The sequence below is a fragment of the Pan troglodytes genome, chromosome 16 (assembly GCF_028858775.2).
Source record: "Pan troglodytes isolate AG18354 chromosome 16, NHGRI_mPanTro3-v2.0_pri, whole genome shotgun sequence".
NCBI lineage: Eukaryota > Metazoa > Chordata > Mammalia > Primates > Hominidae > Pan > Pan troglodytes.
The window spans coordinates 34266717-34291034 of NC_072414.2; the positions used below are offsets into that span (position 1 = coordinate 34266717).

At 42.9% G+C, this 24318-nt stretch overlaps 1 protein-coding gene and 1 pseudogene across 26 annotated transcripts in view; both read left to right on the top strand.

Moving 5' to 3' along the window:
- Nucleotides 1-24318, top strand: part of LOC453361 (calpain-3) — a 144474-nt gene that overhangs the window by 24478 nt on the left and 95678 nt on the right. For all 26 annotated transcript variants that reach the window (XR_010151637.1, XR_010151636.1, XR_010151638.1 and 23 more), the window contains 4 exons: nt 14318-14384; nt 16003-16099; nt 18068-18248; nt 18478-18631. Coding sequence is in view for 17 of the 26 variants with exons in the window: in XM_063794798.1 (XP_063650868.1) it covers nt 14318-14384; nt 16003-16099; nt 18068-18248; nt 18478-18631 (499 nt within the window). In the remaining 9 variants the exon portion in view is untranslated. The remainder of the gene's footprint in view (nt 1-14317; nt 14385-16002; nt 16100-18067; nt 18249-18477; nt 18632-24318) is intronic.
- On the top strand, nt 21784-22257 carry LOC129137195 (BCL2/adenovirus E1B 19 kDa protein-interacting protein 3-like; annotated as a pseudogene).

Consider the following 24318-nt stretch of genomic DNA (forward strand, 5'->3'; position numbering starts at 1 on the left):
TCCTTCTACAGAAGGGTGCTTGTTAAATGATCTACTGCATATAAATAGGACCACCTGTTTCTTTGGCTCACCTTGTCATCTCGTTGATTCATTCATTCATTTATTCATTCCTTCATTCATTCATAAAAAACAGATGCTTCCTGAGTGCCTGCTTTTTGCCAGGCATTATTGCTAGGCAAGGAGAATCAGCCTTGAATAAAACAAATCCCAAACATGTTCTCATGGAAATTAGAATCTATTGGGAAAGATAGACATTGAGTAAGTAATTACAAGCATGAGGAGTGTTACAAAATGGTGCTGTAGGAGAATACAAGGGACCTGGCCAAGATGAGGGTCAGGAAAGACCTTCTGAGGGAAATAATGTTAAAGCCGAAACTGATGTATACACAAGTCAAAAAGTTGTATATACACAAGTCAAAAAGTTGGGAAAAGAATGTTCCAGGTAGAGGGAACTGCATATTCAAAGATGTGGAGGTAGGATGGAGCATATTCCATTTGAAGAAATGGAATATGTATGCAATATATATTTATTTCATCTGGAGAAAGGAAAGCAAAGGGGAGGGTGGTATGTAACGAGGCTAGAAAGACACGCAGGGCAGTGCTGTGGAAAGATTTGTAATAATTATTTTATCTAACAATTATTTGTTAAGTACCTCCTATATCCCAGGCACTGTTCATGGAATTGGTGAGACATCATTGAAAAATATAAGTCCCCCATTTATCATGGAGCTTATCTTCTTCCAAGCCATGTTAACCTTTCTGAGTTTCTCCTAAGAGCAAAGGAAAACTCTGGAACGGTTCTAAGTAGCAGAGATGCATGGTCTTATTTCTATTTTTAAAAGATTATTTTGTTGAATTGTGAAGAATGGACACTCCAGAAATCTTCTCTCTCTTCATCCCCAATCACATGTATCTTCAAAAGAGCACTTTTCACAATATTGATTCTTCCTATCCATGAGGATGGAATGTTTTATCATTTGTGTTCTCGCTTATTTCCTTGAGCCGTGGTTTGTAGTTCTCCTTGAAGAGGCCCTTCACATCCCTTGTTAGCTGTATTCCTAGGTATTTTATTCCCTTTGTAGCAATTGTGAATGGGAGTTCATTCATGATTTGGCTCTCTGATTGTCTAGTGTGGATGTAAAGGCATGCTTGTGATTTTTGCACATTGATTTTGTATCCTCAGACTTTGCTGAAGTTGCTTATCAGTTTAAGGATTTTTTTGGGGCTGAGGTGATGGGGTTTTCTAAATATAAAATCATGTCGTCTACAAACAGAGACAATTTGACTTCCTCTCTTCCTATTTGAATACTCTTTATTTCTTCCTCTTGCCTGATTGCCTTGGCCAGAACTTCCAATTACTGTGTTGAATAGGAGTGGTGAGAGAGGACATCCTTGTCTTGTGCCGGTTTTCAAAGGGAATGCTTCCAGCTTTTGCCCATTCAGTGTGATATTGGCTGTGGGTTCGTCATAAGTAGCTCTTATTATTTTGAGATATGTTCCATCAATATGTAGTTTATTGAGAGTTTTTAACATGAAGGATGTTGAATTTTGTCAAAGGCCTTTCCCGCATCTATTGAGATAATCATGTGGTTTTTGTCTTTGGTTCTGTTTATGTGATGGATTACGTTTATTGATTTGCGTATGTTGAACCAGCCTTGCCCCAGAGATGAAGCTGACTTGATCGTGGTGGATAAATTTTTTGATGTGCTGCTGGATTCGGTTTGCCAGTATTTTATTGAGGATTTTCACATTGATGTTTATCAGGGATATTGGCCTGAAGTTTTCTTACTGCCCAAAATAATTTATAGATTCAATGCTATTCCCATCAAACTACCATTGACATTCTTCACAGAATTAGAAACAACTACCTTAAATTTCATATGGAATCAAAGAAGATCCCGTATAGCCAAGACAATCCTAAGCAAAAAGAACAGATCTGGAGGCATCACATTACCTGACTTCAAGCTATACTACAAGGCTACAGTAACCAAAACAGCATGGTGCTGGTACCAAAACAGACATATAGACCGGTGGAACAGAACAGAGACCTCAGAAATAACCAAATAACACCACACATCTACAACCATCTGATCTTCGAGAAACCTGACAAAAACAAGCAATGTGGAAAGGATCTCCTATTCAATAAATGGTGCTGAGAGAACTGGCTAGCCACATGCAGAAAACTGAAACTGGATCCCTTCCATATACCTTATACAAAAATTAACTCAAGATGAATTAAAGACTTAAATGTAAAACCCAAAACCATAAAAACCCTAGAAGAAAACCTAGACAATACCATTCAGGACATAGGCGTGGGCAAAGACTTCATGATGAAAGCGCCAAAAGCAAATGCAATAAAAACCAAAATTGACAGATGGGATCTAATTAAACTAAAGAGCTTCTGCACAGCAACAGAAACGATCATCAGAGTAAACAGGCAACCTACAGAATGGGTGAAAATTTTTGCAATCTACCCTAAGTGCTAATATCCAGAATTTACAAGGAACCTAAGCAAATTTACAATAAAAAAAAAAACCCCATCAAAACATAGGCAAAGGATATGAACAGACACTTCTCAAAAGAAGACATTTATATGGCCAACAAACATGAAAAAAAGCTCAACATCACTGATCATCAGAGAAATGCAAATCAAAACCACGATGAGATACCATCTCACACCAGTCAGAATGATGATTATTAAAAAGTCAAAAAACAATAGATGCTGGCGAGGCTTTGGAGAAATAGGAATGCTTTTACACTCTTGGTGGAAATGTAAATTAGTCCATTGTGGAAGATGGTATAGTGAGTCCTCAAGGGTCTAGAACCAGAAATACCATTTGGCCCAGTAGTCCCATTACTTGGTATATACCCAAAGGAATATAAATCATTCTACTATAAAGACACATGCACATGTATGTTTATTGCAGCACTATTTACAATAGCAAAGACATGAAACCAACCCAAGTGCCCATCAGTGATAGACTGGATAAAGAAAATATGGGACTGTGAGGAGCCCCTCTGCCCGGCCAGCCGCCCCATCCGGGAGGGAGGTGGGGGGGTCAGCCCCCTGCCCGGCCAGCCGCCCCATCCGGGAGGTGAGGGGCGCCTCTGCCCGGCCGCCCCTACTGGGAAGTGAGGAGCCCCTCTGCCCGGCCAGCCACCCCGTCCGGGAAGGAGGTGGGGGGGTCAGCCCCCCGCCCGGCCAGCCGCCCCATCCAGGAGGGAGGTGGGGGGGTCAGCCCCCCGCCCGGCCGGCCGCCCCGTCCGGGAGGTGAGGGGCGCCTCTGCCCGGCCGCCCCTACTGGGAAGTGAGGAGCCCCTCTGCCCGGCCAGCCGCCCCGTCTGGGAGGGAGGTGGGGGCGTCAGCCCCCCGCCAGGCCAACCGCCCCGACCGGGAGGGAGGTGGGGGGGTCAGCCCCCTGCCCGGCCAGCCGCCCCGTCCGGGAGGTGAGGGGTGCCTCTGCCTGGCCGCCCCTACTGGGAAGTGAGGAGCCCCTCTGCCCGGCCAGCCGCCCCGTCCGGGAGGGAGGGGGGGGGGTCAGCCCCCCTGCCCGGCCAGCCGCCCCGTCCGGGAGGTGAGGGGCGCCTCTGCCCGGCCGTCCCTACTGGGAAGTGAGGAGCCCCTCTGCCCGGCCAGCCGCCCAGTCCGGGAAGGAGGTGGGGGGGTCAGCCCCCCACCAGGCCAGCCGCCCCATCCAGGAGGGAGGTGGGGGGGTCAGCCCCCCGCCCGGCCAGCCGCCCCGTCCGGGAGGTGAGGGGCGCCTCTGCCTGGCCGCCCCTACTGGGAAGTGAGGAGCCCCTCTGCCCGGCCAGCCGCCCCATCCGGGAGGGAGGTGGGGGGGTCAGCCCCCCTGCCCGGCCAGCCGCCCCGTCCGGGAGGTGAGGGGCGCCTCTGCCCGGCCGTCCCTACTGGGAAGTGAGGAGCCCCTCTGCCCGGCCAGCCGCCCGGTCCGGGAAGGAGGTGGGGGGGTCAGCCCCCCGCCAGGCCAGCCGCCCCATCTGGGAGGGAGGTGGGGGGGTCAGCCCCCCGCCCGGCCAGCCGCCCCGTCCGGGAGGTGAGGGGCGCCTCTGCCCGGCCGCCCCTACTGGGAAGTGAGGAGCCCCTCTGCCTGGCCAGCCGCCCCGTCTGGGAGGGAGGTGGGGGGTCAGCCCCCCGCCCGGCCAGCCGCCCGGTCCGGGAGATGAGGGGCGCCTCTGCCCGGCCGCCCCTACTGGGAAGTGAGGAGCCCCTCTGCCCGGCCACCGCCCCGTCTGGGAGGTGTACCCGGCAGCTCATTGGGAATGGGCCATGATGACAATGGCGGTTTTGTGGAATAGAAGTGGGGGAAAGGCGGGGAAGGGATTGAGAGATCGGATGGTTGCCATGTCTGTGTAGAGGGAGGTAGACACGGGAGACTTTTCGTTTTGTTCTGTACTAGGAAAAATTCTTCTGCCTTGTGATCCTGTTGATCGGTGACCTTACCCCCAACTCTGTGCTCTCTGAAACATGTGCTGTGTCCACTCAGGGTTAAATGGATTAAGGGTGGTGCAAGATGTGCTTTGTTATACAGATGCTTGAAGGCAGCATGCTCGTTAAGAGTCATCACCACTCCCTAATCTCAAATACCCAGGGACACAAACACTACGGAAGGCCGCAGGGTCCTCTGCATAGGAAAACCAGAGACCTTTGTTCACTTGTTTATCTGCTGACCCTCCCTCCACTATTGTCCTATGACCCTGCCAAATCCCCCTCTGTGAGAAACACCCAAGAATGATCAATAAAAATAAATAAATTAATTAAAAAAAAAAAAAAAAGAAAATATGGGACTGGGTGTGTGGCTCATGCCTGTAATCCCAGCACTTTAGGAGGCCGAGGCAGGTGGATCACCTGAGGTTGGGAGTTCAAGACCTGCCTGACCAACATGGAGAAACCCTGTCTGTACTAAAAATACAAAATTAGCTGGGTGTGGTAGTGCATGCCTGTAATCCCAGCTACTAGGGAGGCTGAAGCAGGAGAATCACATGAACCTGGGAGGTGGAGGTTGCAGTGAGCCAAGATGATGCCATTGCACTCCAGCCTGGGCAACAAGAGTGAAACTCCATCTCACAAAAAAAGAAAGAAAGAAAGAAAGAAAATATGGTATGCTGTGGCTGGCAAGATGGCTGAATAGGAACAGCTCCGGCCTGCAGCTGCCAGCAAGATCAACACAGAAGGCAGGTGATTTCTGAATTTCCAACTGAAGTGCCTGACTCATCTCATTGGGACTGGTTAGAGAGTGGGTGCAGCCCATGGAGGGCGAGCCGAAGCAGGGTGGGGCATTGCCTCACCCGGGAAGCACAAGGGATCAGGGAACTCCCTCCCTTAGCCAAGGGAAACCATGAGAGACTGCGCTGTGAGGAATGGTGCATTCTGGCCCAGATACTACACTTCTCCCATGGTCTTGGTAACCCACAGACCAGGAGATTCCCTCAGGTGCCTACACCACCAGGGCTGCACAAAACTGGGTGGCTGTTTGGGCAGACACCGAGCTAGCTGCAGGGGTTTTTTTTTTTCATACCCCAGTGGCGCCTGGAACACCAGCGAGACAGAACTCTTCACTCCCCTGGAAAGGGGACTGAAGCCAGGGAGCCAAGTGGTCTAGCTCAGTGGATCCCACCCCCACAGAACCCAGCAAGCTAAGATCCACTGAGTTGAAATTCTCACTGCCACCACAGCAGTCTGAAGTTGGCCTGGGATGCTCAATCTTGGTGGGACGAGGGGCATCCACCATCACTGAGGCTTGAGTAGGCGGTTTTCTCCTCACAGTCTAAACAGAGGCACCTGGAATTTTGAACTGGGTGGAGCCCACCACAGTTTTGCAAAGCTGCTATAGCCAGACTGCCTCTCTAGATTCCTCCTCCCTGGGCAGGGCATCTCTGAAAGAAAGGCAGCAGCCCCAATCAGGGGCTTATAGATAAAACTCCCATCTCCCTGGGACAGAGCACCTGGGGGAAGGGACAACTGTGGGTGCAGCTTCAGCAGACTTAAACATTCATGCCTGCCAGCTCTGAAGAAAGCAGCGGGTCTCCCAGCACAGTGCTCGAGCTCTGCTAAGGGACAGACTGCCTCCTCAAGTGGGTCCCTGACCCCCATGCCTCCTGACTAGGAGACACCTCCCAGCAGGGGTTGACAGACACCTCATACAGGAGAGCTCCGGCTGGCATCTTGCGGGTGCCCCTCTGGGACTAAGCTTCCAGAGGAAGGAACAGGCAGCAATCTTTGCTGTTCTGCAGCCTCTGCTGGTAATACTCAGTCAAACAGTGTCTGGAATGGACCTCCCGCAAACTTCAGCAGACCTGCAGCAGAGGGGCCTGACTGTTAGAACGAAAACTAACACGGAAAGGAATAGCATCAACATCAACAAAAAGGACGTCCACACAAAAACCCTATCCGAAGGTCACCAGCATCAAAGAGCAAAGGTAGATAAATCCATGAAGGTGAGGAAAAACCAGCGCAAAAGGCTGAAAATTCCAAAAACCAGAACGCCTCTTCTCCTCCAAAGGATCACAGCTTCTCACCAGCAAGTGAACAAAATTGGACGGAGAATGAGTTTGACAAATTGACAGAAAGTAGGCTTCAGAAGGTGGGTAATAACAAACTCCTCCAAGCTAAAGGAGTATGTTCTAACCCAATGCAAGGAAGCTAAGAACCTTGAAAAAAGGTTAGAGGAATTGCTAACTAGAATAGCCAGTTTAGAGAAGAACATAAATGACCTGATGGAGCTGAAAAACACAGCATGAGAACTTCATGAGGCATGCACAAGTATCAATAGCCAAACTGATCAAGTGGAAGAAAGGATATCAGAGATTGAAGATCAACTTAATGGAATAAAGAGTGAAGACAAGATTAGAGAAAAAAAAATCAAAAGGAATGAACAAAGCCTCCAAGATATATGGGACTATGTGAAAAGGCCAAACCTACCTTTGATTGATACACCTGAAAGTGACAGGGAGAATGGAACCAAGTTGGAAAACACTCTTCAGGATATTATCCAGGAGAATTTCCCCAACATGGCAAGACGGACCAACATTCAAATTCAGGAAATACAGAGAACACCACAAAGATACTACTCCTCAAGAAGAGCAATCCCAAGACAATCATCAGCCTGACCAAAGTTGAAATGAAGGAAAAAAATGTTAAGGGCAGCCATAGAGAAAGGTCAGGTTACCCACAAAGGGAAGCCCATCAGACTAACACCGGATCTCTCTGCAGAAGCCCTACAAGCCAGAAGAGAGTGGGGGCCAATATTCAACATTCTTAAAGAAAATAATTTTCAAATGTCCCTGTCTGACAGCTTTGAAGAGAGCAGTGGTTCTCCCAGCACGCAGCTGGAGATCTGAGAACAGGCAGACTGCCTCCTCAAGTGGGTCCCTGACCCCTGACCCCCGAGCAGCCTAACTGGGACGCACCCCCAGCAGGGGCACACTGACACCTCACACGGCAGGGTATTCCAACAGACCTGCAGCTGAGGGTCCTGTCTGTTAGAAGGAAAACTAACAAACAGAAAGGACATCCACACCAAAAACCCATCTGTACATCACCATCATCAAAGACCAAAAGTAGATAAAACCACAAAGATGGGGAAAAAACAGAACAGAAAAACTGGAAACTCTAAAACGCAGAGCGCCTCTCCTCCTCCAAAGGAACGCAGTTCCTCACCAGCAACGGAACAAAGCTGGATGGAGAATGATTTTGACGAGCTGAGAGAAGAAGGCTTCAGACGATCAAATTACTCTGAGCTACGGGAGGATATTCAAACCAAAGGCAAAGAAGTTGAAAACTTTGAAAAAAAATTTAGACGAATGTATAACTAGAATAACCAAAACAGAGAAGTGCTTAAAGGAGCTGATGGAGCTGAAAACCAAGGCTCGAGAACTACGTGAAGAATGCAGAAGCCTCAGGAGCCGATGCGATCAACTGGAAGAAAGGGTATCAGCAATGTTAGATGAAATGAATGAAATGAAGCAAGAAGGGAAGTTTAGAGAAAAAAGAATAAAAAGAAATGAGCAAAGCCTCCAAGAAATATGGGACTATGTGAAAAGACCAAATCTACGTCTGATTGGTGTACCTGAAAGTGATGCGGAGAATGGAGCCAAGTTGGAAAACACTCTGCAGGATATTATCCAGGAGAACTTCCCCAATCTAGCAAGGCAGGCCAACGTTCAGATTCAGGAAATACAGAGAACGCCACAAAGATACTCCTCGAGAAGAGCAACTCCAAGACACATAATTGTCAGATTCACCAAAGTTGAAATGAAGGAAAAAATGTTAAGGGCAGCCAGAGAGAAAGGTCAGGTTACCCTCAAAGGGAAGCCCATCAGACTAACAGCGGATCTCTCAGCAGAAACCCTACAAGCCAGAAGAGAGTGGGGGCCAATATTCAACATTCTTAAAGAAAAGAATTTTCAACCCAGAATTTCATATCCAGCCAAACTAAGCTTCATAAGTGAAGGAGAAATAAAATACTTTACAGACAAGCAAATGCTGACCGATTTTGTCACCACCAGGCCTGCCCTAAAAGAGCTCCTGAAGGAAGCGCTAAACATGGAAAGGAACAACCGGTACCAGCCGCTGCAAAATCATGACAAAATGTAAAGACCATCGAGACTAGGAAGAAACTGCATCAACTAACGAGCAAAATCACCAGCTAACATCATAATGACATGATCAAATTCACACATAACAATATTAACTTTAAATGTAAATGGACTAAATTCTCCAATTAAAAGACACAGACTGGCAAGTTGGATAAAGAGTCAAGACCCATCAGTGTGCTGTAATCAGGAAACCCATCTCACGTGCAGAGACACACATAGGCTCAAAATAAAAGGATGGAGGAAGATCTACCGAGCAAATGGAAAACAAAAAAAGGCAGGGGTTGCAATCCTAGTCTCTGATAAAACAGACTTTAAACCAACAAAGATCAAAAGAGACAAAGAAGGCCATTACATAATGGTAAAGGGATCAATTCAACAAGAGGAGCTAACTATCCTAAATATATATGCACCCAATACAGGAGCACTCAGATTCATAAAGCAAGTCCTGAGTGACCTACAAAGAGACTTAGACTCCCACACATTAATAATGGGAGACTTTAACACCCCACTGTCAACATTAGACAGATCAACGAGACAGAAAGTCAACAAGGATACCCAGGAATTGAACTCTGCTCTGCACCAAGCGGACCTAATAGACATCTACAGAACTCTCCACCCCAAATCAACAGAATATACATTTTTTTCAGCACCACACCACACCTATTCCAAAATTGACCACATACTTGGAAGTAAAGCTCTCCTCAGCAAATGTAAAAGAACAGAAATTATAACAAACTATCTCTCAGACCACAGTGCAATCAAACTAGAACTCAGGATTAAGAATCTCACTCAAAGCCGCTCAACTACATGGAAACTGAACAACCTGCTCCTGAATGACTACTGGGTACATAACGAAATGAAGGCAGAAATAAAGATGTTCTTTGAAACCAACGAGAACAAAGACACAACATACCAGAATCTCTGGGACGCATTCAAAGCAGTGTGTAGAGGGAAATTTATAGCACTAAATGCCCACAAGAGAAAGCAGGAAAGATCCAAAATTGACACCCTAACATCACAATTAAAAGAACTAGAAAAGCAAGAGCAAACACATTCAAAAGCTAGCAGAAGGCAAGAAATAACTAAAATCCGAGCAGAACTGAAGGAAATAGAGACACAAAAAACCCTTCAAAAAATCAATGAATCCAGGAGCTGGTTTTTTGAAAGGATCAACAAAATTGATAGACCGCTAGCAAGACTAATAAAGAAAAAAAGAGAGAAGAATCAAATAGACACAATAAAAAATGATAAAGGGGATATCACCACCGATCCCACAGAAATACAAACTACCATCAGAGAATACTACAAACACCTCTACGCAAATAAACTAGAAAATCTAGAAGAAATGGATACATTCCTCAACACATACACTCTCCCAAGACTAAACCAGGAAGAAGTTGAATCTCTGAATAGACCAATAACAGGAGCTGAAATTGTGGCAATAATCAATAGTTTACCAACCAAAAAGAGTCCAGGACCAGATGGATTCACAGCCGAATTCTACCAGAGGTACAAGGAGGAACTGGTACCATTCCTTCTGAAACTATTCCAATCAATAGAAAAAGAGGGAATCCTCCCTAACTCATTTTATGAGGCCAGCATCATTCTGATACCAAAGCCGGGCAGAGACACAACCAAAAAAGAGAATTTTAGACCAATATCCTTGATGAACATTGATGCAAAAATCCTCAATAAAATACTGGCAAACCGAATCCAGCAGCACATCAAAAAGCTTATCCACCATGATCAAGTGGGCTTCATCCCTGGGATGCAAGGCTGGTTCAATATACGCAAATCAATAAATGTAATCCAGCATATAAACAGAGCCAAAGACAAAAACCACATGATTATCTCAATAGATGCAGAAAAAGCCTTTGACAAAATTCAACAACCCTTCATGCTAAAAACTCTCAATAAATTAGGTATTGATGGGACGTATTTCAAAATAATAAGAGCTATCTATGACAAACCCACAGCCAATATCATACTGAATGGGCAAAAACTGGAAGCATTCCCTTTGAAAACTGGCACAAGACAGGGATGCCCTCTCTCACCACTCCTATTCAACATAGTGTTGGAAGTTCTGGCCAGGGCAATCAGGCAGGAGAAGGAAATAAAGGGTATTCAATTAGGAAAAGAGGAAGTCAAATTGTCCCCGTTTGCAGACGACATGATTGTTTATCTAGAAAACCCCATCGTCTCAGCCCAAAATCTCCTTAAGCTGATAAGCAACTTCAGCAAAGTCTCAGGATACAAAATCAATGTACAAAAATCACAAGCATTCCTATACACCAACTACAGACAAACAGAGAGCCAAATCATGAGTGAACTCCCATTCACAAAAAAAAAAAAAGAAAAGAAAAAAAGAAAATAATTTTCAATCCAGAATTTCATATCCAGCCAAACTAAGCTTCATAAGCAAAGGAGAAAGAAAATCCTTTACAGACAAGCAAATGCTGAGAGATTTTGTCACCACCAGGCCTTCCTTGCAAGAGCTCCTGAAGGAAGCACTAAATATGGAAAGGAAAAATCAGTCCTAGCCACTGCAAAAACATACCAAATTGTAAAGACCATTGACACAATGAAGAAACTACTTTAACTAATGGGCAAAATAACCAGCTAGTATCATAATGACAGGATCAAATTCACACATAACAATATTAACCTTAAATGTAAACGGGCTAAATATCCCAATTAAAAGACATAGACTGGCAAATTGGATAAAGAGTCAAGACCCACCAGTGTGCTGTGTTCAGGAGACCCATCTCACGTGCAGAGACACCCATAGGCTCAAAATAAAGGGAGGGAGGAATATTTACCAAGCAAAAAAAAAAAAAAAAAAAGCAGGGGTTGAAATCTTAGTCTCTGATAAAACAGACTTTAAATCAACAAAGATCAAAAGAGACAAAAAAGGGCATTACATAATAGTAAAGGGATCAATGCAACAAGAAGAGCTAACTATCCTAAATATATATGCACCCCATACAGGAGCACCCAGATTCATAAAGCAAGTTCTTAGAGACCTACAAAGAGACTTAGACTTCCACACAATAATAGTGGGAGACTTTAACACCCCATTGTCAATATTAGACAGATTAACGAGACAGAAAATTAACAAGGATACTCAGGACTTGAACTCAGCACTGGACCAAGCAGACCTAATAAACATCTGCAGAACTCTCCACCCTAAATCAATAGAATGTACATTCTTCTCAGCACCACATCGCACTTACTCTAAAATTGACCATGTAATTGGAAGTAAAACACTCCTCAGCAAATGGAAAATAACGGAAATCATAACAAACAGTCTTTCAGACCACAGTGCAATCAAATTGGAACTCAGGATTAAGAAACCTCACTCAAAACTGCACAACTACATGGAAACTGAACAACCTGCTCCTGAATGACTACTGGGTAAATGACGAAATGAAGGCAGAAATAAACAAGTTCTTTGAAACCAATGAGAACAAAAACGCAATGTACCAGAATCTCTGGGACACAGCCAAAGCAGTGTTTAGAGGGAAATTTGTAGCACTAAATGCCCATGGAATACAACTTACAAGGGATGTAAAGGACCTCTTCAAGGAGAACTACAAACCACTGCTTAAGGAAATAAGAGAGGACACAAACAAATGGAAACATTCCATGCTCATGGATAGTAAGAATCAATATTGTGAAAATGGCCATACTGCCCAAAGTGATTTATAGATTCAATGCTATCCCCATCAAGCTACCATTGACTTTCTTCACAAAATTAGAAAAAACTACTTTAAATTTCACATGGAACCAAAAAAGAGTCCATATAGCCAAGACAATCCTAAGCAGAAAGAACAAAGCTGGAGGTATCACTCTACCTGACTTCAAATTATACTACAAGGATACAGTAACCAAAACAGCATGGTACTGGTACCAAAACAGATATGTAGACCAATGGAACAGAACAGAGGCCTCAGAAATAATGCCACACATCTACAACCACCTGGTCTTTGACAACCTGACAAAAGCAATGGGGAAAAGATTTCCTATTTAATAAATGGTGCTGGGAAAACTGTCTAGCCATGTGCAGAAAACTGAAACTGGACCCCTTCCTTACACCTTATACAAAAATTAACTCAAGATGAATTAAAGACTTAAACATAAGATCTAAAACCTTAAAAACCCTAGAAGAAAACCTAGGCAATACCATTCAGGACATAAGCAATGGGCAAAGACTTCATGACTAAAACATCAAAAGTAATAGCAACAAAAGCCAAAATTGACAAATGGGATCTGATTAAACTAAAGAGCTTCTGCACAGCGAAAGAAACTATCATCAGAGTGAACAAGCAACCTACAGAATGGGAGAAAATTTTTGCAATCTGTCCATCTGATAAAAGGCTAATATCCAGAATCTACAAGGAACTTAAAATTACAAGAAAAAAACAACCCCATCAAAAAGTGGACAAAGGTTATGAACAGACACCTCTCAAAAGAAGACATTTATGTGGACAACAAACAAAAAAAGCTCATCATCACTGGTCATTAGAGAAATGCAAATCAAAACCACAATGAGATACCATCTCACACCAGTTAGAATGGCAATGATTAAAAAGTCAGGAAACAACAGATGCTGGAGAGGATGTGGAGAAATATGAATGCTTTTACACTGTTGGTGGGAGTGTAAATTAGTTCAACCATTGTGGAAGACTGTGGTGATTCCTCAAGGATCTAGAACCAGAAATACCATCGGACCCAGCCATCCCATTACTGGGTATATTTCTAAAGAATTATAAATCATTCTATAAAGACACATTCACACATATGTTTATTGCAGCACTGTTCACATTAGCAAAGACTTGGAACCAACTCAAATGCCTATCAGTGATAGACTGGATAAAGAAAATGTGGCACATACACACCATGAAATACTATGCAGCCATAAAAAAGGATGAGTTCATGTCCTTTGCAGAGACATGGATGAAGCTAGAAACCATCATTCTCAGCAAACTAACACAGGAACAGAAAACCAAACACCACATGTTCTCACTCATAAGTGGGAGTTGAACGATGAGAACACGTGGACACAGGGAGGGGAACATCACACACCGGGGTCTGTTGGGGGATGGGGGGCTAGGGGAGAGATAGCATTAGGAGTAATACCTAATGTAGATGATGGGTTGATGGGTGCAGCAAACCACCACGTCTATTTTTTTTTTTTTTTGAGACAGAGTCTCGCTGTGTTGCCCAGGCTGGAGTGCGGTGGTGTGATACTGGCTCACTGCAACCTCCACCTCCCAGGTTCAAGCAATTCTTCTGCCTCAGCCTCCTGAGTAGCTGGGACTACAGGTGCCAGCCACCACACCCGGCTAATTTTTGTATTTTTAGTAGTTCAATAGTTGCACAGCAATGTGAATGTACTTAAAGCCACTGAACCTGAACTTTACACTTGAAAATAGTTAAAATGGTAAATTTTATGTTGTGTATATTTTACCACAATAAAAAACATATTTATATCAGCTATGGCCCATAAAGATTATTACTGACATGTATATAGAACACAGATTTGATTTGTTAAAGGTACTGACGTCACACACTGGTCTTCTAAAAGATGAACTCACTTTCTCAGTCTTTTAAAAAAATAATCCAAATAAAATGAGCTATTGTGGTAAACACATTTGTTGCAGTTTGTAAACTCAGTTTGCTCCCTTTTTTGTACCAACAGGAAAATCAAGAAGATCTGGGCCTGTGGGAAGAGAAATTTGGAAAATTTGTGGATATCAAAGCTAATGGTAAAATTGAAACTGGTATAGTATTAAAACAGATCATTCTAAAAATGGCTACATAATTCTATCAAAAAGCCCCTTGATCTCTGGCACCTAAAACAGGTGACTTTAACAGAAGAACAGAAATCCCAGATCAGATTTGCTATCCTTCAGTAATGCATTGCATCAGAGAAATAGCAATTATTTGCCTTTTGTAGGAAGTGTAAAAGAAATATAGGCCACACGGAGCTTATGGTCTCATACAGGGTCATGGGTCAGCACACTGCTTGCACTGTTCATTAGATAAGACAGCTACAAATTCCACATTAAATTTTTATGAGAGCGAAGTGATGAGAAACCCAAGTTCTAGAGCCACTCCCTTGCAACATTTCAAGCCAATGGTTCTCAACCTTTTCTAGGCCTCCCCATCATTCGCATGGGTATCACATGCACATCTGTCACATTTCTCACCAGGCTTAGTGATGGAATTGGGGTAGAGGGGCGAGTTTGTCTCTTTAGGAGATATCTTTCAGGTACTTGGGGCTTATGCAGTTAGAAAAATACTCACTTTCCTCTTTCCTCCTCCCTATTCTGTAGAATAACAAACCCTTTCTAACACCTTTAAAATTCCCATTCTAGCCATCATTATCTATAGCATAGTATAATGATGAGGGCTGACAGAATGCCCCAAATTAAAAGTGGGGGCATGGGTTCTCAGGCCCTCCTTTCTGTAACATCATCATCTTTTTATCTTTTTTTTTTTTTTTTTTTTTTTGAGGCAGGTTCTCACTCTGTCACCCAGGCTGGAGTGCAGTGGCATGATCATGGCTTACTGCACCCTTGAACTCCTGGCCTCGAGTGATGCACCTGCCTCGGCCTCCCAAAGTGCTGGGATTACAGGCATGAGCCACCATACCCGGCCATGTCATAATCTTTTTCACCTTCTCTGTAGCATCCCTTTTCCACAAGCTCCTACAAATAAGGACCATTTGATGTCAAATACTTTAACCTAAGCATAAATTAAAGTCCACGTTATACCTCCTAGTCATTTGCATTTTTCCCATAGCTCTAAAATAATTGTTAAAGACTTCGTCTTTGGTTAAAGGAAATTTATATAATCACAGAGGAGGAGTATTTTGAGGAACCAGTTATGGCCCTCCTGGTGCCCTTGACATTTGCATTCCCTGTAGGTAGTCACAGACGAGGCTGGCAGTAAGAATGATCAGGCACAAGACAATCAGTCATTTCATCTAGTGTAGACTGAAAGTGCACAATATCCTTTGCTTCCTAAAGCAAAGAAATATGTGATAAGGAAAATTTCGATTAGGAAAAAATTTAAAACTTTGTAATCATGTTTTATATAGAGACGAGATTTACTGTGAAGAGGACACAGAGAGCTTCATCACACAGCTAAGGCAACAGAACTAATACGTGACCAGAACTTTGCCTTACACATTTTTGTATCCCCACAACACCTGAATATAATATCTCACAGAGGGTCAGTACACAGCATTTGCTAATTGATCTAGGTGAGCCCAGGTCTCTCAGCCTTTAGTCTAGTCATCTCTCTGCACTCAGAATTAACTGAATCTCCTTAAGTGAGTGTTCTTTTCAGAAACAAAACTCAGTATCCTGGTCTCTACAGGCCCTTCTTCTATTGGTTTGGATTTCTCCTTGCATGGATTTGAGCATCTTTATGGGATCCCACAACATGCAGAATCACACCAACTTAAAAATACTGGGTAAGTGAAAACAAGAATTCTTATGGGAGTCTCTGGTTTCTGTATTGAGATGATCTGAAAACATTTGTGAGCTGTCTGAGCCAGTGCTAATATGTGCCAGGCCTTTTCCTCCTTTATATTGCTTGTGGATCTTTAAGAACCCTCCTTGAATGATCACTCAGAGCAGTGGTTTTCCTTTTTTTTTGAGACAGAGTCTTGCTCTGTCACCCAGGCTGGAGTGCAGTGGCACAATCTTGGCTCACTGCAAGCTCCACCTCCCGGGTTCAAGAGATTCTCCTGTCTCAGCCTCCTGAGTAGCTGAGACTACAGGCACCTGTCACCACGCCTGGCTAATTTATTTTGTATTTTTAGTAGAGACAGGGTTTTACCATGTTGGCCAGGCTGGTCTTGAACTCCTGACCTTGTGATTCACCCACCTCAGCATCCCAAAGTGCTGGTATTACAGCAGTGAGCCACCGTGCCTGGCCGGTTTTCCAGTTTTATTTATTTTTTTAATGGTAAAATTAGATAACTGTAAAAACTATAATACTGAACCTAGAAATATAGAGGAAGTAAAATTATGGAGCTGCTGTGATCAGAGTAGAGGGAAGATCTTTATCCTCGGGTTTCACTTTTACCTCTCAAGGCCTTTTGTGGAGCCTTGGGAGAATATATTGTGAAAAATCACTGACCCAGAAAAAGGCTTTTACCAAAATGGGAGAGTGAGCCAGAGAATGGAAAAATGTGGTATCTCATATCACCTTTAGTTTCCTCAGGGATATCATGTCAGGCTAACACTATTGACAAATAGATGCCCGAGGCATCAGACTAAGAGGAAACAAAACCAAAGAGAAACAGAGTCTGATAAGATTGCCAGGTTCAGGTGCTGTTTACTTTCAGGTAGGCACAGTGACAAGTCCAGCAGAAACTGTGCTGCTCTCACACTGATTTGAGCTCTGTGCTCCCACCCCCAATTCAGTTCCCCATCTTCCCCTGCTAAGCACTGTGGAAGCCTGTTGGACACAATTTTTTTTTTTTTTTTTTGAGACAGAGTCTCGCATTGTCGCCCAGGCTGGAGTGCGGTGGCGTGATCTCGGCTCACTGCAACCTCTGCCTCCCGGGTTCAAGCGATTCTCCTGCCTCAGCCTCCCTAGTAGCTGAGACTACAGGTGTGCGCCACTACGCCCAGCTAATTTTTGTATTTTTAATAGCGTCAGGCTTTCACAGTGTTGGCCAGGATGGTCTCGATCTCTTGACCTCATGATCCACCTGCTTCGGCCTCCCAAAATGCTGGGATTATAGGCATGAGCCACCGGCACCCAGCCTGGACACAATTCTTTTAACCGCAGAGAAGTACTCACAAAATTCATCAGTGGGTACTTGCTGTGTGCTTGCTATTGTGGAGTATTCATAGGAGAGAGTCCTCCACTCAAAGGATATTTAGGCTGGGCACAGTGGCTCACACCTGTAATCCCAGCACTTTGGGAGGCCGAGGTGGGTAGATCACTTGAGGTCAGGAGTTTGAGACCAGCCTGGCCAACATGGTGAAACCGCATCTCTACCAAAAAATACAAAAATTAACTGGGTGTAGTGGCACGCACCTGTATTCCCCGCTACTTGGGAGGCTGAGGTGGGAGAACTGCTGAACCTGGAAGGTAGAGTTTGCAGTGAGCCAAGATCGCACCACTGCACTCCAGTCTGGGTGACAGAGTGAGACCCTATCTGGAAAAAAGAAAAAGGAGATATTTAGAAAAGATGTCTAAGATGTGATCGTATGTGCTAATGTCACAGGAAGTGGTGCCAAAGGAGTCAAGGGAAGAGGACCACGTTCACCTAAGTTGGGTCAGGAAATCTTTAGGGAAGTGGCAAGAGTTGAGCCTCCAAAGATGCATGGGACCTAAGTGTTTAGAGAGAAGAGTAGAGCTGTTCTATTTATTAATATTAATAATATATTTGTGATGGTAATTGATGATAATCTTTGTGTTTCAGTGATGGAGATGCTTACCGTCTTTATAACCTGGATGTCTATGGATACCAAATATATGATAAAATGGGCATTTATGGTTCAGTACCTTATCTCCTGGCCCACAAACTGGGCAGAACTATAGGTATTTTCTGGCTGAATGCCTCGGAAACACTGGTGGAGATCAATACAGAGCCTGCAGTAGAGGTGAGCTATTTATCATGGCTACATGTCATACTTAAAGAAGAAACTAAACCACTGCAGTGGAGTTATAGCTCTTATCTTTGTAGTGGCACTTCTCTGCCAACAAAAGCTTTACAGTGTAATCAGTGAATATCAGTAGTATCTACTAAAGGATCAGACTGTTACTTATATGTGGCTGGATGTTGCAGGTTAGAGGGAAATTTCTCAAATTTTTATTCCATTCTTTTTCCAGTACACACTGACCCAGATGGGCCCAGTTGCTGCTAAACAAAAGGTCAGATCTCGCACTCATGTGCACTGGATGTCAGAGAGTGGCATCATTGATGTTTTTCTGCTGACAGGACCTACACCTTCTGATGTCTTCAAACAGTACTCACACCTTACAGGTATTTGCACGAAGAAGTGCCAGTTTCTTGTTCTGTTATATATCCAATGTCCCATGTGTCATCACGGTAAGTTAATATTTGTTGTATACTATGTAGAGTTTATAACTTACCCAAGCATTTTAATTAGCAAGCATTTCTGTTCTCATCCTCATCCCATTCAGTTCAGTAAAACATTGCACTGGGTCTAGAATGCTCTACTGTCTAATTCCTAATACTTGCCATCTGCTTTCCTTGAAGCTTTTAGCCCCTGGGCTATCTCTACCTTTATCTCAGATGACCAGTATCCCAACTTCAACTTTTCTATGTTTTCTTCTCCATTAAAATATGCAACTGGCTTTAGCATTAGAGCATTTTATTTTAAAAGAATGCAAGCTTTTCTCTAAGATCAGAAACAAGACAAGGCATTGCATTTTCACCACTATTATTCAACATTGTACGGAATTTCTAGCCAGAGAAATTAGGCAAGAAAAATAAATAAAAGATATCAAAATTGGAAAAGAATAAATAAGATTATAGGAGATGATATGATCCTATATATAGAAAATCCCAAAGAATCCACAAAAAAATTACTAGAGGTAGTAAATTCAGCAAAGTTGCAGGGTACAAGATCAATATATTAATCCACTCTCACACTGCTATGAAGAAATACCTGAAACTGGGCAATTTTTAAAGAAAATAAGTTTAATTGGCTCATGGTCCTGCAGGCTGTACAGGAAACATGGCTGGGGAGGCCTCAGGAAACTTAACAATTATGATGGAAGGCAAAGGGGAAGCAGGCACATCTTACCTGGTCGGAGCAGGAGGAATAAAGAGAGGGAGGAGGTGCCACACACTTTTAAACAACCAGATCTTGTGAGAAATCACTATCACAAGAACAGCAAGGGAGAAATCCGCCTCCATGATCCAGTCATCTCCCACCAGGCTCCTCTTCCAACATTGGGGATTACAATTCGACATGAGATTTGGGTGGGAACACAAATCCAAACCATATCAATCAATAACGAAAAAAAAAATTAGTTCTGTTTCTATATACCTGCAATGAACAATCCAAAAAAATTTAAGAAAACAGTTCCATTTACAATAATATCCAAAAGAATAAAATACCTAGGAATACACTTAACAAAGGAGGTGAAAGACTTGTACACTGAAAACTATAAAACATTCCTGATAGAAATTAAAGAATGCCTAAATATATGGAAAGACATCCCATGTTCATAGGTTGGAAGGCAATGTTAAGATGGCAGTAATACAGAAAGTGATTCACAGATTCACTGCAATCCCTATCAAAATTCCAATGGCTTCTTTTGCAGAAATGGAAAAGCTGATCTTCCATAGAATTGCACAGGGACCTGAATAGCCAAAACAATCCTTAAAAAGAGAAACAAAGTTGAAAAATTTATACTTCTTATGATTTGGCTGTTTCCCCACCCAAATCTCATCATGAATTCCCCTGTTGTGGGAGAGACACGGTGGGAGGTAATTGAATCATGGGGGCAGATCTTTCTCATACTGTTCTCGTGATAGTGAATGAGTCTCATGAGATGTGATGGTTATAAAAAGGGGATTGTCCCTGCACAAGCACTCTCTTTGCCTGCTGCTATTCACAGAAGATGTGACATGCTCCTCCTTGCCTTCGGCCAGAATTGTGAGGCTTCCCCAGACATGTAGAACTGTAAGTTCTACAATTAAACTTCTTTCTTTTGTAGATTGCCCAGTCTTGGGTTTGTCTTAAGCAGAGTGAAAATCGAATACAACTTTTCAATTTCAAACTTACTTCAAAGCTATGGCAATCAAAAGAACATGCCACTGCCCAGGCACGGTGGCCCACGCCTGTAATCCCTCACTTTGGGAGGCTGAAGTGGGTGGATCACTTGAGGTCAGGAGTTTGAGACCAGCCTGACCAACATGGCGAAAACCTGTCTCTACTAAAAATACAAAAATTGGCCAGGCATGGTGGTGGGCACCTGTAATCCAGCTACTCGGGAGGCTGAGGCAGAAGAATCGATTGAACCCACAAGGCGAGGTGGAGGTTGCAGTGAGCCAAGATCATGCCACTGCACTCCAGCCTGGGTGACAAAGCAAGACTCCGTCTCCAAAAAAAAAAAAAAAAAAGAACATGCTACTGGAATAAGGATAGACATATAGACCAGTGAAATAGAATTGAGAATCTAGAAGTAAACCCATATGCTTATGGCCACCCAAAACACTGGGATTACAGGCACAAGCCACAGTGCTTTGTCCATGTCACCATTATAATTTCAATAAAGGTTCATGACCGTTCGATGAAGAAGAAATAGTCTCTTGAGCATATGGTGTGAGACAGTTGGATATCTACTTGCAAAAGAATGAAGTTGGACTCCTATATTCAAAAATATGTTATATGTGTATCATATACAAAAAACTAACTCAAAATGGTTCAACTATATAAGAGCTAAAACCATAAGACTCTCAGAAGAAAACAGGTAAATCTTCATGAACTTGGATTTGGCAGTGGATTCTTAGATATGACAACAAAATCATGAGCAACAATGACAAGAAACACATGTTAGAATTCACTAACATTAAAAACTTTTGTGCATCAAAGAACATAAAGTGAAAAAGCAACCTACAGAATGGGAGAAAATGTTTGCAGATTGTATATCTGGTATGGGTCTCTTATCCAGAATACATGAAGAACTTTCTACAATTGAGCAACAAAAAGACAGGCTGAGCACTGGGCCCATATCCCTCATGCTCGTCTGCCACTGAGGGCGCATGCAGCCTCTAGACCACAACCAAACAGTGACCCAGACTGCTACAGCCACCTTCTGGCACCATATCACAGAGCAGGGACCCCAGGCTGTAGGGAAAGAGTTTGCAGGGCTCCTGGATAGAACTGTACTTTAGCAATGATAGGAAGGGGAACAGTGCTCCAACATCAGTTTCTGTTTATAATGGTGACATGCGCTGGGCACAGTGGCTCACGCCTGTAATCCCAGTGCTTTGGGAAGCCTCCAAAGTGCTTCCTTGAATTCAAGTAATCCTCTGCCTTGCTTCCCAGAGAAAGGCTGCAGTGAGCACTGTTCATGCTGCTGCTCTCCCTCCTAGGCAACAGAGCGAGACCCTATCTCTAAAAACAACAACAACAACAACAAAATTAATGTAATAGTGACATGGAAAAAATACAGCTGGATGCTTAAAATGAATTTGGACAGAGTAGCTCCAAAAGCTCCAAAAGCCTACCTCTTTTACAGACATTGGAGAAAAATAGCTCTCAGTCTGAGGAAGATACTGAGAAAAGGAAAGAAGTTGAAAGCATCTTGAAGAAAAACTCAGATTGGATATGGAATTGGACAAGTTGGCCAGAAAATATTCCCCACAAGGAGTTCCTCTTTAAAGCACCTGAAGCACGTAGCTACCCAGCATGGAATTTAAAGCCTGATGAGGAAAGGGGGCATTTTCTCAGCAGAATTTCCAAAGGGTTTTGCTGCTGTCTCATCTGGTGGCCATGGGATTGGGGATCTATATTGGAAGGCATCTGACAACTTCTACCAGCACCTTTTGATGAATAATTTGAATCCAGCTTTGTGCGTATAGTGGGGATTTCTATCTGAGCTTGTGACACAGCTAACTCAGGAGCTGTTATGGTCCTTGGGTGGCTGTTTCACTTGTTTTTATTTGTTCTGTAAATACTGCTTTCCTAATTTAGTAAAATGAAAGAATAGACACTAAAATCACAGTGACCTATACTTATACCTATAGAATCAGTTAATAAGGGTATCAGACTGATTAATATCTACTGTAACAATTTGGCAGTGAGTTTTCTTTGGATATTAGTATAAATATGTAAGTATCGTTTTAATATATTAGTCATGACATAGTATTTTAAAAATTATCTGTAACCTGAATTCCGTTAAAACACTTTATATTCCAAAAGAATGAATGACAGTGATATTAAAATCACTACATTAAAGGGTTTGCCCAGAATAAATATTGTGGCCTTACTTACACTACTGTGGAAAATATTATGTTTAATTTAAATAAATGCAGGTTGTCTACTAAGACTACACTTAACTATGGTAATTGTTCTTAATAAATAGAGAACAAGTTACAGCTACAAATGCCACCATACACTTCATACACCAAATTGTTCTCACTTTTGCAGCATAAGGACTTCAACCTCCAACTATTAGGTAATCAACTTGGATAATGTGTCTGTCAAAGACACGTACTCAGTATCTTTTCCTCTTTATCACTCTGGATTGCTAAATTTAATCCTATCCTTTGTGCTCAACTTTTTTGTGCTGTTAAAATCAGCTTTATCCTAAGCATATCTGTATCTACTTTAAAAGATTGGAAATGGAAAAAAATAAATATTTGCCATATCCTTTAAAAAAAGAAAAGAAGCCATACTTTAAAAGACTAGAAATGGAAAATAAATAAATAAATCTTTACCAAATTCTTAAACAACAAAAAGATAAACAACCCAATTCTAAAATGAGCAAAGGATTTAAAGAGATAGTTCTCCAAAGAAGATAAATAAGTGAACAACAAACACATGAAAATATGCTCAGCATTGTTAGTCATTAGGAAAATGCAAATCAAAACCACAGTAAAATATCACTTCACACCCACTAGGATGGCTAAATCCAAAAAAATGGAAAAGCATAAGTGTTTACAAGGATGCAGAGAAATTGGAGCATTGCTGGTGGAAATGTAAAATGGTTCAGCCATTGCAGAAAAGTTTGGCATTTCCTCAAAAAGTTAAACATAGAATTACCATATGACTCAGTATGATGGTTAATTTTATGTGTCAATTTGACTAGGTCGTGGTACCCAGGTATTCAAACACCAGTCTAGATGTCTCTGTCAAAGTATTTTTTAATGAGATTAACATTTAAGTCAGTAGACTTTGAGGAAAGCAGATTACTCTCCATAATGAGAGTGGGCCTCATCCAGTAGTTGAAGGCCTTGGAGAAAAAGACTAAGGTCCCTGGGGAAAACAGAATGTCTCCAGCCTGCCTTCAGGCTCAAGCTGCAACATCAACTCCTCCCTGGTTTTCTAGTATGCCAGTATCTCCTGCAAAACTCAGACTTGCCAGCCCCTACAATCACACGAGCCAGTTACTTTAAATAAATAAGTATTTGTATCTCTCTCTGTGTATGTATACATATTTATAAATATATAAATATATTCAATATAAATCCTATTAATTCTGTTTCTCTGAAAAACCCTGTGTTCTCTGAAGAACCCTAACTGATACACCCAGCAATTCTACTCCTAGATATATGCACAAGGGAATTGAAAGCAGGGACTCAACAGATACATGTATGCCAATGATCACTGTAGCATTATTCACAATTGTACGGTCCAGCCCTACGGGGCTTAGTGGGTGTTGTCCCCATGTGTGGAGATGAGAGATTGTAAGAAATAAAGACACAAGACAAAGAGATAAAGAGAAAACAGCTGGGCCCGGGGGACCACTACCACCAAGACGCGGAGACTGGTAGTGGTCCTGAATGGCTGGGCGCGCTGATATTTATTGCATACAAGACGGGGGGCAGGGTAAGGAAGGTGAGTCGTCCAAGTGATTGATAAGGTCAAGCAAGTCACGTGATCATGGGACGGGGGCCCTTCCCTTTTAGGCAGCCGAAGCAGAGAGGGAAGGCAGCATTTTCTTCTATGCGTTTTCTTCTATGCACTTGTA